At 35.2% G+C, this 17790-nt stretch overlaps 1 protein-coding gene across 1 annotated transcript in view; it reads right to left on the bottom strand.

Annotated features, from left to right (window-relative positions):
- Positions 1-11683: 11683 nt before the first annotated feature.
- The window catches only part of LOC136839050 (WAS/WASL-interacting protein family member 3-like), a 12570-nt gene continuing 6463 nt past the window's right edge, over positions 11684-17790 (bottom strand). Inside the window, exon 2 of the mRNA XM_067104714.1 lies at positions 11684-12352. Coding sequence (XP_066960815.1) covers positions 11684-12352 — 669 coding nt within the window. The remainder of the gene's footprint in view (positions 12353-17790) is intronic.

The raw sequence follows: 17790 nt of genomic DNA, 5'->3' as shown, positions 1-17790 counted from the left end.
AGTGGTATCTATAAGTAATGGTAGATAAATTTCAGATTGTTAAATTTCTGGGTCAGTTCTAATTGTAGCCCCTTTTTTTCCCGTGAATTTGGTCAGAAGATTAGCAAGCAACACAGTGCCATTTCCTTGTAATTTTTCAAGTAATCTCGGGACTTCTGAAAAGGAGGAAGTGTGTAATTCTAGATTTAAAATTGACGCCCAGTTCTCTCTGCCTCTGCTTATTTTCCTAGCTCAACTCTCTCCTACTTCTTGAAAGGGAGAGAGGGGAAAGAAATGTCGCCATTTTAGGTGAAAGTATTTTAAATTAGACGAAAAAAAGTGTTGAGGTGAATTGAAAGGAGACATTTAAATAAAACGTTCAAATTCAGATTATTCAAATTATTGTTGAACTCCATCATTACCAACCTTCTTATATCTAAACTAAGAATAAAAAGAAGAATTATATATATGTGTATATATATGTATATATGAATATATATATATATATATATATATATATATATATATATATATATATATATATATATATATATATATATATATATATATATATATATATATATATATGTTATTTACATAGTTTAACCATCATACATTCAATTTATATATATAAAGGCTAATAGTTATATATATATATATTTCTATGTAGTAGTAGTAGTAGCAGTAGTAGTAGTAGTAACAGCAACAGTAGTAGTGACTAGTAGTAAGTAGTAGTGGTTGAAGGAGGTGGTGGTGGTGGTGGTGGGCGGGGAGGAGCGACTCATCTCACGAGCGGCAACCGTTCCCACGTCTTGGGAGGAAACCCCCAGGGGCAGGCCGGGGGCACAGCTCGCCCCTTGAGTGCTGGTAGGGGTCTCCAGCACATATGTGAGAGAGAGAGAGAGAGAGGAAACATGGTTGCTGGTGGACTTCTCGAGTTTGTGTGGGAGAGATAAAACTGTTTTTGTTATAGAGAAATTGGTTTTTGTTATGTTAAATCCAACAATATGTCTGTGTGTGTGTGTGGCAGAGAGAGAGAGAGAGAGAGAGTTTGTGTGAGTCAAATATACTGTTTTGGTTGTATCGAAATTGGTTTTTGTTATGTTAATGTTAATCCAGCGGTATTTGTGAAAGAGAGAGAGAGAGAGAGAGGGAAAACATGATTGCTGGTGGGCTTCTCGAGTTTGTGTGGGAGTCAGATGTACTGTTTTGGTTATAGAGAAATTGGTTTTTGTTGTGTTAATCCAGCAGTATTTGTGAAAGAGAGAAGAGAGAGAGAGAGAGAGAGAGAGAGAGAGCGGAAAACATGGTTGCTTGTGGACTTCTCGAGTTTGTGTGGGAGTCAGATAAACTTTAATTATATCGAAATTGGTTTTTGTTACGTTAATCCAGCAGTATTTGTGAAGAGAGAGAGAGAGAGAGAGAGAGAGAGAGAGAGAGAGAGAGAAAAAAAATAAGATTGCTGATGGATTTCTCGAGTTTTTGTGGGAGTGAGATATACCGTTTTAGTTAATATGAGCAAAGTTAGTTAAGTCTAAAACTGGCATTTGTTATGGTAATCCAGCATAATTGTACCATAACAAAATTAGCAGGTCGCAATTTCGTCTTTGTTTATGCAGATTGAAATATTCATGAAATTGAAAATTGACGAACGATGTGGGTTTTTGGAATTTAAGGCATTGAAAATGATAAACGCTGTATGTAGGCTATTATGTATAAATGGCTGATTTCTCACCTGTACAGTATAAAAATTAAACAATAGAATTCAAGGTATTACAAATTCGCCGTAGGATTTAAGTAGAAATGTGGCTTGTTATTGTTATAGGCTATATATATATATATATATATATATATATATATATATATATATATATATATATATATATATATATATACTTATATATAGACACACACACACATTATATATATATAGATAGATAGATAGATAGATAGAAAGAAAGGAAGAAGGGCTAGCTAGCTCATGTGAGTCCTTTGAATGTAATGTAGAATTTAACCCACTTAACTTTCCTTGTAATTCTGAAATATAATTTTTCTCGATGACGCGTATAATAAAAATCATCTACACAATTTCACCTCGTAAACTGAAGTATCAGTACCATTATCGAATCAGGTTTATTAGATTGTGTCAATCTTGAAAGTGAATATAATAATTATACTCTGATACTATTGACAGTAAATACTGGGAGTTTCTGTTGTCGAGTCTTCGTTTTTCTTTTCCCGAATTATTAGAAAGGGGCGTGGATTTCACGTAGAGTTTTGTATTGACAGTCATTGTGAAGTTAAAACAAAATGTGAAATGTGCTTTTTGGTGCAATCGTGATAGGTGTTTTTTCTTTAAACAGTTAAAGTGCTGTTAAATACGTAAAGAAAAAATGTATTAATAAGATTTGGCTTCATTTATCCACTATATATAATTATCGAAATCATGAAAAAATTAAAACGACGCTCTCTCTCTCTCTCTCTCTCTCTCTCTCTCTCTCTCTCTCTCTGTCAAGCACGCACAAAGTCATCTATAATGTGAACTATACCTATAAATAAAGATAAATCCCGTTTTCATTCTTTTGAAGCATTAAGAAAAAACGGGTCTTTGTCACATTGAAAATTTTATTAGTCAGTTTTTCATTAAGAAAAACTAGATAATGAATAACATTAACGATTACTGCTGCATTTTTCACTTAGCCCTTTCAAGTCATTTTGTCCCTGGAGGGCCGTCCAACCCCATACCCATGGGCCAAAAGTGGCCCGTTTGATTTTGAAAGGGGCCCGCTAGAGAAAAATAAGTAAAAAGTAAATTTCTCTTTTTCTACATATATACACACAGGGGCTCGAGATTTTACATTACATAATGTAGTTGAAAGTCGATGTGCATATAGCGTAGGTTTCTTGCAATGCCTATTCATTGGTGGTTTTACGCAACTCTTATAAGAAATTAGAAGCGCTTAAAAGAGAGAGAGAGAAAAGAATCTTAGATGATTAAGTCTTCGGTCTCACGTCAACTTTAAAAAGTATGGTATTTTGACCCCAAAATTTTAAACGTGCCACTTGGTAAAATAAAATTAATTTTGGTTTATAATTTGAAGAGCAACGCGTTTACTATTTTTTTTTTAATTGCCAAACTCCTTTTAGTGAATCTTTAATGGTGATATATAATTTTTACATCGATAAAATTCAGTAGTAAAATTGTATATAACGTGCAATCGTTATATATATATATATATATATATATATATTATATATATATATATATATATATATATATATATATATATTAGTGGATAAGTAATATGATTTTCATTTGTATTATCCAGCGTATCTGCCAGTATTTTATAATTAAACCTTATAAATAAAACAGTTTTTACCTATTGGTGAAGTTTTATACAAATAACAATAGTTATATCATTGATTGCCGTTGTTTTATCCAAGAAATTTTATTCTGCGTATATGTCAGTTTTTTAATTTAATATGTTTATAAATAAAATATCTTAACTATTCATGTTGGGTCGTTTGCTGAAGTTCATTTTCCTCATTTCCTTAAATGAAACTGTACATGACGTATATTAGTTATGACATTTTATTTAGATAAATAAAGTGGGATTTTCGTTGCTTTATGCAGCTAATTCCTACTGCGTATTTTCCAGTATTTTTTATATAAAAATGTTCACCAATACAGTGTCTTCTTAACTGATTGATGTTGGGTCATGTGTTCAACTTGAGTTTATTTCCTTTCGTGAAATTGTAAATGACGTACAAAAGTTATAACATTTTTGTTAATATTAGTGGATAATATTAAGTGTTATAAAATGTTGTTGTATCCAAGAGATTTACAGTGCGTTTCTGCCAGCATTTTTAAATTAATGTATATAAATAAATGCTCTTTTTTATTATTCATGTTGGGTCATATGTTAAAAGTTCAGTTTCCTCATGATGCTCTCGTGACGATGTGTCACACACAGACACATATTCTCCTCATCATATCACCCTAGCATAAAGGTCACAACGAGAGAGAGAGAGAGAGAGAGAGAGAGAGAGAGAGCCATTAATGTGTAACTACGCAGGGCCCTATAAAAAGCTAAACCAAACGGGTGGCTTTAAAGCGAAGGTCTCCGGTAGCCTGGGGAGGTCCCGCGCCAGAAGTGTGTTGTTGGTGGCCCTCCACGTGGCCATCAGAGGGCGCGTGTGGCCCGTCCCGTCAAGTGCTGCCGCCCGGCGGAGCTTTTCGGAACTACCACCACCGGGAAGTAAATTTCCCGTCCCGATATCGTGTTGGAGTATACTTGCCGGATGGTTTCATATTTTCTATTATTTATTTTGTAGTTTGCGTGAAGGTGTGCTTATTGATGTATCTCTCATAAACCTACATAACTACTTTTATTCAGTATCAAAACATATAGATTAATAACGTTAGAAGTATTTCTAGTCATTTTTGGGGAGTGATGATAGTGATAATGTAGCAAAATACTCTCGTAGATCTTAGATTGGTTCTTGAATATTTAACTCTAGTTTCATTAGCTTTGTTTTTATGTTTTGGTAATTCCTAACATGAAATATTCTATAAATATCCACAAAAGGTTAATGTGATTTTGTCATGATATTAGCGTAACTTTTGGAGAGTGACATTCTCTCTCTCTCTCTCTCTCTCTCTCTCTCTCTCTCTCTCTCTCTCTCTCTCATATATATATATATATATATATATATATATACTATATATAGAGAGAGAGAGAGAGAGAAAATACACACACACACACACACACACACACATATATATATATATATATATATATATATATATATGTGTGTGTGTGTGTGTGGAAAGAAGAGAGATGTTCTAATCTAGAGGCTTTCTTACTGCTCTTTTGTACACTGCGCATGCGTGTGTTAAGTCATGGCATGTACCGTAGTCATGAGAATTAGAACCTGTCCTAAGACGGCGTTATGGAACGGTTTTCATCTACAGTCATTGAATTTCTTACATTTTGTGTTGGGATACAGCGTTTTTTATTTTTTTTATTTGTCATCGTAGGGGTCTATACTTGTAGATAGTGTACGAATTTATTCAATGTAGATTTATTAGAACCATTTATTTCTTTATTACACGTTGTATGATTTACCTATTCGGTTATTCCATTCCTCGTTGAAACCTGCTGTCAGTTACTAAGTAACAGTGGTATTTTGCACGTTGCATCGCTTGTGCTTCTTTCATAATGATTTCTTGTGGTCTCTAGTGACGCTTTGAAAACCTTAATTTTCCTTTGACTTTGCGTTTTGCTCAGCAATTGACTTGGGTTCTCTTTACTTACGTGCTTGTGAAATTTGGGTCTTTTTACTGTGTTCATTTTTATCTCCATTTTCTTACTTTTCTATTTTTTTTTTACTTCTATTTTTTGGGGGCTTTTCTCTTTTTTGTCTCTTCTTTTCTGGTGTTCGTTATTTTTATTATCTTATAATAATTTTCATATCCGTTTTCTTTATATTTTTCATGATTCAGTCGCCTTGTGTTTTGTAGAATCTTTTGGCCTGTTCAGCGTGGAAGTATTTGCCTAACCATTGATTAATGTGAATAATGATGAAATTTCACGTACTGTATGTACACTTACCTGTATATAGCAGATTTATTATAATCTTCAGACGCCAAACATGCTTAGGTAATACTAGATAACTATGTTCTCTTGATTACTTGCATAGTTATTGGTTAGGTCGAGTCACGATTTTTAACAGCTTTTACTTAAAAAAAAAAATTCTTATACGTACATTCAGAAGTTCAAGGGATTGTAGAACGTTCTTGCGTACGAACTGACGTGTGAACCTCTATATACCGTAAGCATATAAAAATTTGCATAATCCTATTCGTAAGCAAAACAGTGTTCGCATTCACTTATACTAATCACAGTCTTAAGCGCAAAGATGCGTGCGCACATACCCATTTTCCTTACTGTCAATGTTGTTCGTTCGCTGCGCACAAAGAGTCTTGTTTTGCTGTTCCCCCAAGTTGCTCTTTTGTTGCGCACCGTTGTTTCTTTGTCAAACAATAACATAACCCGTTGTTGGGCACGAAGTTATTATTCTTTCGTTACACCCGAAGATATTGTTTCATTACCCGCAAATTTGATCCTTTTGTTGCATAGCGTTGTTCGTTTGTTGGGTACGCAACAATTTGGGGGTTACCTGTCAAAGTCAAGGATATTCTCTTCAGAGAATTTGATCGACAGGGCTTCTGTGACAGGTTTCATAAGGATTGATACGTGCTTTATAATTAGCTCTTGGCAAAACTGTACACTGCCTTAAAATGGAAGACTGCAGTATCTGCAAAAATACAAAACAGAAAAATGGTGGACCCTGCAGTTCTCCCTTGCCTTACTACTGATTTTGCAGATACTGCAAAACACCCCCTAAATAAAGCATTGAAGAATCATTCTGAAACTGCAGTAACTTAGTGTTTCACAGGCCCAATAGGTGGCATATCTCAATTTCGAGCCCAGTTTCCAATTTAGGTGGTCAATATCTCACTCAATTTCGAAAATTTTGCAGATACTACGGTTTCCATTTGGGACGGTGCACATTTCCTAGGGAAGTAATCAAAGAAGCCTATGTAGGTATTAGAGGATTAATTATATTTTATTTGCGATTGTTGTAGATTTGTCAACATTCAGTAGGGACTGCTATTATTATTTTGGGATCGATTATCATTGTTATTGCGCGCTAGTTGACTATCAGAAATCATTGAGTTAATCTGTCAGTCATTCAGTCGACTGGAGATTAGAATAGTCAAGGTTCTGACCAGGATATGTGTATAAAGTATAGTTTGCTTGAAAGCAAGCAACAATATACATTCAGTGCGGCGTTAGATAAGCCTCTGGTTTTTATATGCTCTTGGGAAATTCTGACAAATAATAATTTAATATGAATAATTTTAAATACAATAATATAATAATAATAATAATAATAATAATAATAATAATAATAATAATAATAATATAATTTATTTTAGACAGGAAGATACAATATAATGAACAAAATTTATACACACGGGATGAAAAAGTGTATTAGTAAACGGTAACCCTCAAAAACATTGCCAATAATAATAATAATAATAATAATAATAATAATAATAATAATAATAATAATAATAATAATAATAATAATAATAATACTGAAATCTAAAAATATAAAGCATATGAGTGCTTCCTAGGTTTCATCCATTGAGCAATTATTTTGGGGGGTTGCCTTACTTATTTTTTATTTAATATTCCAGATAACAGTGTATGTATGTATGTATGTATGTATGTATGTACACTATACATTCAAGAATATTTCTTTAACCAACTTAAATAAAAGCCTTCGTCTCTCTCACTCGCGATCTCTGGGTTTCAACCCATAAATTTGCTTAATGATCCATGAACTTTAGCGTTACAATGCGTGCTTGAGGTTATAATGAGATCATACATTATCATTGTATTTAGCGTCACATTATGTCTTGTTCGGAGAGGCTGCGCCTGCGCCAACGGAGTCTGCTTATGTATGCAGAGGTTACTCTCATGCATTTTCCGCGCCACTGGTCACGGAGGAGGGTAGGAGTGCAGCCTACACACACACACACATACACACACACACACACACAGAGAGAGAGAGAGAGAGAGAGAGAGTTGATATCAATTTTCTTTCAGTTTTCTGTTTTGAAAGAGAGGATATGGTATTTATTATCGTATATATTCTTTAGATTTTGAGAGAGAGAGAGAGAGAGAGAGAGAGAGAGAGAGAGAGAGAAATTTACCATAAATTTTCCTTTGTTTTTAAAAGAGGAGAGAGTATGTATTCTCGTATATAAATCCCTGGATAGAGAGAGAGAGAGTAGAGAGAGAGAGAGAGAGAGTATTTACCATAAGTTTCTTTCAGTTTTGATAGAGAATGCTTATTCTGTAAATATTCCTAAGATTTTGAGACACACACTCACACACACACACACACACAACATTAAAGAGAGAGAGAGAGAGAGAGAGAGAGAGAGAGAGAGGTTACTATAATTTCTTCCAGTTTTGAAAAAAAAAATTTATTCCAAAATATTCATTAGATTTTGAGATACCACCTGAGGCTTCACAAAATATATATCTCAGGCTTGATATATTTTCTGGCCCTAGTTCTGGTCTTTCCAGTCCTGGTTCCTCAGTTCCTCAAGTTTCTTCTCCCAGTTTTCCCCGGTTCCTTGTCCATCCCAGCTTCCCCTCAGTTCTTTTCCCAGATTTCCCCAGTTCTTTTCCCAGTTTCTCCGGTTCTTTTCCCAGTTTCCCCCAGTCTCCCGTTCCTTTCTTCCCAGTTTCCAGTTTCCCCTCCTCGGTTCCCTTTTCCCCATTCTCTCCTTCCTGTTCCCCTGTTCTTTCTCAGTTTCCCCTTTCTCAGTTCCTTCCCCCAGTTTCCCCCCAGTTTCTTTTCCCAGTTTCCCCTGTTCTTTCCCAGTTTTCCCCCGGTTCCTTTCCCAGTTTCCCTCCGGTGCCTTTCCCAGTTTCCCCCTGGTTCTTTTCCCAGTTCCCCCCCGGTTCTTCCCAGTTTCCCTCTCAGTGCCTTTCCCAGATTCCTCTGGATCTTTCCCCTCAGCTCCCCGCCCCCTTCACCCTGTTCTTTCCCAGTTTTTACCCCCGGTTTCCTCGGTTCTCCCCCGTTCCCCTCCCGGTTCCCCTGTTCCTTGAACCACCAACAATTACTTCATCACCTACCACTTACTGCGCCGAGGTCTCGGGAGGTGGTGTGGTTGTCGGCGCCCCCTGTGACCTCATCCTTAACCCCGTGGAAACGACAACAGGTCTTGCCGGTGGCTAGGAGCGTGGGACCTCCACCTCCTCCTCCTCCTCCTATTCCTCCTCCTCCTCCCTCCTCCTCCTCCTTCGCCGCTTGTGAACAACAGCCGCTCGCTGCTCCTTGAGGAGTAGGAGGGGGGTACTTCCTCCCCCCCTCCCTGCCTGTGTGGCTTATGGAGATATCGGGGTGAGAGAGAGAGAGAGAGAGAGTGAGAACACGCTCTGTTTACTAGTTTATGGGAAGAATTTTTGAGAGAGAGAGAGAGAGAGAGAGAGAGAGAAACATGCTCCTATTTACTAGTTTATAGGAAGGATTTTTGAGAGAGAGAGAGAGAGAGAGAGAGAGAGAGTGACACGCTCTTTCTTTATTAGTTTAACAGAAGGATTAAAAAATAGAGAGAGAGAGAGAGAGAGAGAGAGAGAGAGAGAAGGGAATTTTTGAAAGGATGTTTAAGCCTTGGTACATAGATTTTGGGCATGCTGCTTGTGAATGGAGGTAAGATGTGTATTATAATAATAATAATAATAATATGTAATAGCACACAATAATAATTCATTCATTTACTTAGAACTGTGGTCATATACGGGCATAGAATGACGATACAATACAGGGACTACAATTATGGTTTTAACGTGCATGTATACTGAATGGTATGTATACATAACCTATCACACCGAGACCAAATACAGATGTAATTATTTTACGTATATCTGCGTAAGACTTAAATATACATCGTATTTGTGTATTGTGAACGTATAACGCGCATTAAAAGGCACGCTGAAATGAACCGTTGACCTCCAGAGATCGTTCCCCGAAGGGGGCGTTGCACTATGTGTGCAGTAGGCATTACTTAAGCCTTTTGCAGCGTCCTCTTTTGCAACCCTTCGTTCGTTTATGTACCTCCTTTCATATTCTCTCTTCCATCTTACTTTCCTTAACCCTCTCCTAACAACTGATTCACAGTGCAACTGCTTCGAGGTTTTCCTCCTGTTACGCCTTTCAGACCTTCTACTGTCAATTTCCGTTTCAGCGCTGAATGACCTCATAGGTCCTAGCGCTTGTCCCTTGGCCTAAATTCTATATTCAATTCAGTTTAGTTCCAGAGGTTCGTTGTTGACTGCGTCAATTTATTAATAAATGAACTGTATAAATGATGAGCAATAACCCATTCATCAAATTATCGGGGATCGGTTTTACAGGAGAGAAATGGTTGTGTAAAAGTTGCCAACCACAAGCGTGAGTTATTATTGGTAGTCATGGGGAGGGAAGACCGTATAACTGGCGTCAGTGTGGTGCCAGGTGACTAAAAATCAATCACTCAATCCCAGTTTAATATTAAGATTGACTGGTAAAAGCATTGTTTATGAAGAGAGGCAAAATAATAATATCTATATTGCGTCAGTGTGATGCCAGATAACTAAAATCAATCAGTCAGTCTCAGTTAATATTGAGATTGATTGGCAAAAGCATTGTTTTTAAGGAGGGGAAATAGTAATATGTATTTTGCGTCAGTGTGATGCCAGGTAACTAAAAATCAATCAGTCAATCCCAGTTAATATTAAGATTGATTGGCAAAAGCATTGTTCTTAAGAAGAGGTAATAATATTAATTATTGCGTCAGTGTGATGCCAGGTAACTAAAATCAATCACTCAATCCCAGCTAATATTAAGATTGATTGGCAAAAGCATTGTCTTTAAGGAGAGGAAATAATAATATGTATTTTGCGTCAGTGTGAAGCCAGATAACTAATAATCAATCAGTCAATCCAAGTTAATATTAAGATTGACTGGCAAAAGCATTGTTTTTAAGAAGAGGAAATAATAATACTTATTTTATGTCAGTGTGATGCCACATAACTAGTAATCAATCAGTCAATCCCAGCTAATATTTAAGATTGACTGGCAAAAGCATTGTTTTTAAGGAGAGGTAATAATATTAATTATATTGCGTCAGTGCGATGCCAGGTAACTAAAAATCAGTCAGTCAGTCATAGTTAATATTGACTTGCAGTAGTATAGCCTTTGAAGGACTGGAGAGAATAATAAAAATAAGAATAATATTAATGAAGAAGGAAAAATAATATTTTCTTGGGAAATTTTAGCTAATTAAAATCAATCAGTCAGTCCTAGTTAATATTAAGATTGACTGGCAAAAGTATAACCTTTTTAAAAGAGAGAGGAATGATAACAATAATATTAACGAAGAGAAGGAAAATTTTCTTGGGAATTTTTTGGTAATTAAAATCAATCAGTCAGTCTAGTTATTAGATTGATTGCAAACACATAGCTGCAAAAATACAGCCTTTAAGAAGGAAAGGGAATAATAATAATATTAATGAAAAAATGAAAAATAATATTTTTGGGAAATTTTTCAGATATCACGTCCGATCACCCGACACTTTTTCGGGTCGGTCCATTAGCGACGGACCGTGCGATGGTTTTATAAAGCATGGACTGTCGGAATTGCTTTTCCACGCTCACGGACCGCAAAACATTGCGCAGTCATGTCTTTTTCTTCATTAAGACTACTCCATTCCCCCTTCCTCCCTCCCTTTGCACGTTCCCTTACCCTCAGTTCCCCCTCCCCTTCCCCTTCCTCATCCTTTCCTCATGTCCCTCCCCTTGCCCTGAATCTCACCCTGTGTGCCCTATCCATAATACTTCCCCCCCCGTGTGTCCTTCCCCTACCTCGTCTTACTCTAACCCCTTCCCTTTGGGGGTATTACCCTCACAGTGCCTCCTCCCCTCCCCCTGGGATCTGGCCCTCGCCGTGCCACTTCCACTCCCCTGGTTCCAACAATCATGCCCCCTAACAGCCATTCCCCCTCCCCTCTCCTCCCCTCCCCCAGCAGAAGGCAACGGGAAGGAGGGTCGTAAGAGTAATAACACAAGCGTCTCAGGAGGGAGCGAGCCAGCCATGGAGCGAGCCAGCCATGGAGCGAGCAAGAGCGTGCCTGTGGGCGACCCCGCGTGCGGTGGTGGGTGGCGACGCGCGTTCCCCGGAACCGCGTCTTCTTCGTTCGTCTTGACTGCCCCGCGTGGGAACCAAGACGGTGTGATAGTGCTTCGCTCCGCTGACGGAGGAGGAGGAGGGTGAGGGTGAGGAGGGGGAGGAAGTGGGGAGTGGAGGAGGATGATGATGATGATGATGATGATGAGGAGGAGGAGGAGGAGGAGGAGGTGGTGCCAGTGGAGGTGGAGGTTGAGGAGGAGGAGGAGGAGTAGCAGGAGGTGTAGGTGGAGGTTGAGGAGGTAGAGGAGGAGGAGGAGGAGGTGGTGCCGGTAGAGGAGGAAGTGGAGGATGAGGAGGAGGAGTGGCAGGAGGTATAGGTGGAGGTTGAGGAGGAGGAGGTGGTGGAGGAGGAGTAGGAGCAGGAGGAGGAGGAGGAGGAGGAGGAGAATGAGGTTTAGGTACCGGTGGAGGTTGAGGAGGTGGAGGAGGAATAGGAGTAGGAGGAGGTGGAGGTGGTGGAGCAGGAGTCTCGTCTTTGTCATTTTCCCTTCCTTGGTCAACTCCAGGGTCGTTCGTAGGAAGATGAATCGATTGCCATAAATATTCTTCCTCCTTGGTTTCAAAGAAAGAGACAAGGAGGGTCGATTGCCATGGAAGAGAGAGAGGTTTTTGAGAGAGAGAGAGAGAGAGGTTGTAGCTATAAACTTTCCTTCGTTTTCGAAACAGAGTATCCATTCCCATAATTATCTCTTGAATTTGGAGAGAGAGAGAGAGAGATTGTTTTTATAAATTTTCCGTCGGGTTTGAAAAAGTGAATGCCTTTCTCGTAAATTTTTTTGGATTTTGAGAGAGAGAGAGAGAGAGAGAGAGAGAGAGAGAGAATTATTACTATATAAATTTTCCAATGGTCTGGAACGAGTTATCTATTCTCATAAATACTCCTGGATTTTAGAGAGAGAGAGAGAGAGAGAGAGAAAAGAACTATTTTACTATAAATTTTCCATTGGTTTGGAATGATTCCTATTCTCAATACTCCTGAGTTTGAGAGAGAGAGAGAGAGAGAGAGTGAGTTACTTACCATAAATACTCATTGGTTTAAGAGAGAGAGAGAGAGAGAGACAGAGACCCACTCCACAAATAACAGAATGGGCGACTCCTCTCTTCAAAGGGGGCATTTTTTTTTTTTTTTCCGTTCTGGAGGGAGGTGAATTTCGTCACCATAACCTTCCCTTCGTAAATGCTAAACTCTCCTCTCCTTTTGCAAAGGAAAAAATGGTTCCTCATTCCCTTGCTGCTCGCTCGGTCCAGGGCGTGGGAGTCCCATTGACGCACAACTTCCTCTGGCTTTTACCTGTCTATTGTGTTTGTGTGTGTTTGTGTTTGTGTAGACTTGTTCTTTGTATTTTCTCAGTTTTATATCCGGGACATCGAGTTCTTGTCGCTTGTTTTTGCGTTTGGGACACTCGTGCAGTTTTGGACGCTGGAAGACGAAGTTGCGTGTTAATTTTAGATATTCAGCTGCACGGTATTTTTGTTAATGAAGTTAGTTTCCGTGTTTAATAAAATTATCTGTTGGTAATATTATCAGTTAGGTTTAAATACTCAGCTGCTGGTTATTTTGTCACTGGCGCTAGTTTTCGTGTTTAATAAAAATTATTTGTTGTTAATATTTTTAAAAATACTTCGTTGAAAAATAAAGTTTATATTCGCAGCCTTTTGCTCATGACAAATGCCACACTTTGCTCTTTGAGCACAACATAAAAGTTTAAGCGATTCATTGAAACTTTTGCTTTGAAGTATATATGCTAACTTAAGTTTAATAAAATATTGCTTTGAAATGTTCACGCGTACCTTAGGTTTCAGAAAATTTTGCTTTGGAATATAAGGCGTTAATTAGGTTTCAGAAAAATTAGGTTTCAGAAAAATGTTGCTTTTTTAAATATTTACACGCTTGAAATGTTCACGTGCCTTAGGTTCTTTCATAAGCAAATTATGCGTGAATTTTTTACTTTGTAGATTCATTTCAACACTATTATAGGCATAAAATCCACTTGCCAGACGAAACGCAAACTTTGCCTAATAATAATAATAATAATAATAATAATAATAATAATAATAATAATAATAATATAATAATAATAATAATAATAATAATATAATTGTAATGTCGTTCATATAGAAAATAATAATAACTAATAAAATGTCAGTTCATATAATAATATTGAATAATAATAATAATAAAATAATAATAATAATAATAAGCAATTGTATTGTCGTTTCATATAATAATAATAAAGTAATTGTAATGTCGAATATAATAATAATAATAATAATAATAATAAGAATAATAAAATAATAATCACAACAATAATGTCCGGGTGTCAAAACATTTCTCATTATAACATACACCATTTGGAATTGGGAATGTTAACTTTTAAAGTTCTAGGTATTTACCTCTAGGGACAGTCAAACCTGCTTCAGTAGCGGCTGGATATAAATGAAAGCCAGGTTCCAGGGCATAGATGCAAAAAATCCCTCTCTGTTTGGCTTTTCTTAATGATGGAGATTTGTCACAGTTGTTTAGCAATGAATCATAACTGCATGATGCTATAGTCATTTTTTTTTTTTTGATTTTTTAAAGCTTTGCACTCGTAATTCCTCGGAGTGGGTTTTTTTTTGACCAATAGCACCCTTTGCACTAGCACTATTGTGGAGAGAGAGAGAGAGAGAGAGAAAGAGAGAAGAAGAGAGAGAGATGCTGCTAAACTGTTTATTATTCTATGCTTGTTGGTATGTTTGTGTAAAATCCTCCATAGCAGAGAGAGAGAGAGAAACATGATCAGATTTTATCGACATTCTGAGAGAGAGAGATGTTGCAAGCATTCTGCAAAATTTGCTACTTTTCTTGTTTGTTTATTCTTCTCCTTTTCTTCAAGGGAGAAAGATTTCCATAGAGAGAAGAGATCAAAACTCCCATGGACCATTTGTTGGTCTCTTTGTGTGGAAAAGGGAGAGAGAGAAATTTAGAGAGAGAGGAGATGTACTTCAAGGTTTTGTCACTCATTTGTTTTCTTGGTATTTTGTGGAAAAGGGAGAGAGAGAATCAAAGGAGAGGGATCAAGTTTTGGACGACAAAGTACTTTAGGTTCCTTGGGTTTAATTACCACGCACCTTATACTTACTTAAATCATAAAAGATTTAATCACTTGTTATAGAGATAGAAATGAGAGAACTGTATCCACCATTAATATTCATACAGCCTTTACATAATCAAAACTCGAACTCTTGAAAATATATTTTCTAGGCAAAAAATCATTCACCTGTACATACTATCCTCTATGGTTTATTGGTATGTTTATTCAAAGGGATAAATCAAATTTTAGTAATAACAGTGCAAGGGCCTGTCTCTGAGACGCTTAGGTTAAAATAACAGACTTTGTCACTTAAAATAAAATAAATTTTTTTCAGTGTTCAGTGACCTTTCAAATGCAAAAATAATCTCATAACACATAAAAGAAGCAAACCTTTACCTAACATCCTGAAATAACTATTTCGTTGGCTGTTTTTCTTTATTTCTGATTTTGTTTTATTGTTTCAGTGGATCATGAATATGCATAGTAAAAAATTATTATTATTACTTCTGGGTTATTATTTTATTATTATTATTATTGATTATTTCAGTAATGAAACCTATTCAATAAGAGAAGTCTAAAAGACAGAAGAAGACTTGAATATTTAAGTCTGGGAAATTTTATTTGTCTTCAAACCTTTCCCACCACAGCAGACCGACCCTTCAGCAGTAACTAATCATGATACAGAGCCAGTGATTTTCATCGCCCTGGGGACGCAGACCAGGACATCTGGAGTGGAAGAGCCACGATGACTAACAAACTTCCGTGCCGACCAGCTGAGACCAGAAATGCAATTTTACTCTACTGTACTGAGTTAAAGTAACGTTGCTTAACCGAAGACCGAGTTGCAGAACGGTGCTTTCACAGGCATAGGAGCTAAATGGAAAATCCTTATAAACTGTGGAGGAAAATTCAATAACGATAATGGGTCTTGAGTTCCTTAATGTGATTAAAATTATGAGTGAACTTATGTAAAAAAATTTTAAAATTTGAATCTTAATTTATCACCTGAGAATATTTAGATGAATAATGCTGGCTTTAAGTTAGGATTAATTATTTTTTTATTAATTTATGTCTTATTTTTTTACTTTTTATCAAATAGTATTTGTCTTCTTCAATATATCAGACAGGCGTCCAGCATTAGAAGAGCCCGTCGCCCCAACTTTTCAAAATATATTTCATATATATCAGCTTAAATAACTATATATTTTTTTCCCAAAAATAGGGGTAACTATATTTTTTATATATTCTGTTCTATCTGATTGCAGATACTTCATCTCCTACAAAATTCAACTTTGTCTCTTGAAAAATAAAGAAATTAGAGCAGGTTGAATTTCCAAAACTTTGATGGCTTATAATAAGTAATAAGTAATAATAAATTCCTCGTAGACCGTTAGCTTTCTTCTCTGTGAACATTCAAGATATTGGTGTGTAGTACGTATTTTTATATATCTTCTCTCTCTCTCTCTCTCTCTCTCTCTATATCTCTCTATATATCTCTCATTTGATAAATGCTATTGTAGGAAGGCGGAAACTGTTCTTGTGTGTATTTATATATATATATATATATACAGGTATGGATATTCACTCTTGCTCAAAGGAAATTTCTCTCTCTCTCTCTCTCTCAAGGTAAATATATAATATATAATAAAGAATAAAGATATATGATGATATATAAAAACATATATAACAACATATATATAATATATCAGCATATATATATGATATATATATATATATATATATAAGGAACATATAATGTATCTACATATATGATGGTGCAGATATATAGATAAGTATATATATATATATATATATATATATATATATATATATATAAAGAACAAGTATAATGGAAAAGTTGGATTTTTTAATGTATAATTTATGAAATGAAAGATATATATATCAGAATAGGAAAGAGACATGGAAATATATATATATATAACTATATATATAGATAATGGAGATAATACGCAAACCATATAGTGATGAACGCGCATATTTATATATATATAAAGAAAGATAGAGTTCTTAGAATAACTAACCCAAAATGAAAATAGAATATTGATATATATATATATATATATCCCAAGAGATATAATGATGATATATAAATATTTAAACTTATAGATCATATATAAAATAGAAACTATATATATAACCATATATATATACAGAGATGCCACTATGTAAATCTGTGAGAAATATATACATAGAAATGTGAATTAATAGCGGTAGAATTTATATATGGAAAATTAGTGAACATTGTAATATATAGACCCCCATATACTAAAGAGTTTGATATATATATATATATATATATATATATATAAATCACAATATATATATATATAACTGGGAGACTTTAATATTCCTATTATATAATGGAAAGAATAATAGGAGACTGTATTAAATATATATTATTATAAAAAGATAGCAATAGTAGTGCAGAAGATAAGAGGCAATTTGATATATATTAGATATGCTACTAGAACATATATATATATAATAATCACCTACCAACAAGAAATATAATATTTAGATATATATTAGAACGATATATATATATATAAAGAAATAATAGTATATAACATAGTATTTATATATATATATCATATAACTAATAGTCCGTATATATATAACATATATAAAACATATATATAAGAAAACGAAAAATGGGAAGGATATGAAAATACAATTTCTATATATATAATATAAATATATAAAAATAAATATGAAGAATTAAACAAAGAATGGGAAAATATATTTTGTATAGTGATGATATATATATAAAATATATATATATATATATATATATATTAGATAATATATAAAATATATATAAGAAAAATATAATATATCATAATATATATAGATAGAAGGATCTTGTATATAGAAAATAAATATAAATATATATGC

Source organism: Macrobrachium rosenbergii, chromosome 5 (assembly GCF_040412425.1).
Source record: "Macrobrachium rosenbergii isolate ZJJX-2024 chromosome 5, ASM4041242v1, whole genome shotgun sequence".
Classification (NCBI taxonomy): Eukaryota; Metazoa; Arthropoda; class Malacostraca; order Decapoda; family Palaemonidae; genus Macrobrachium; species Macrobrachium rosenbergii.
This window is presented reverse-complemented; position numbering and strand designations above follow the sequence as displayed.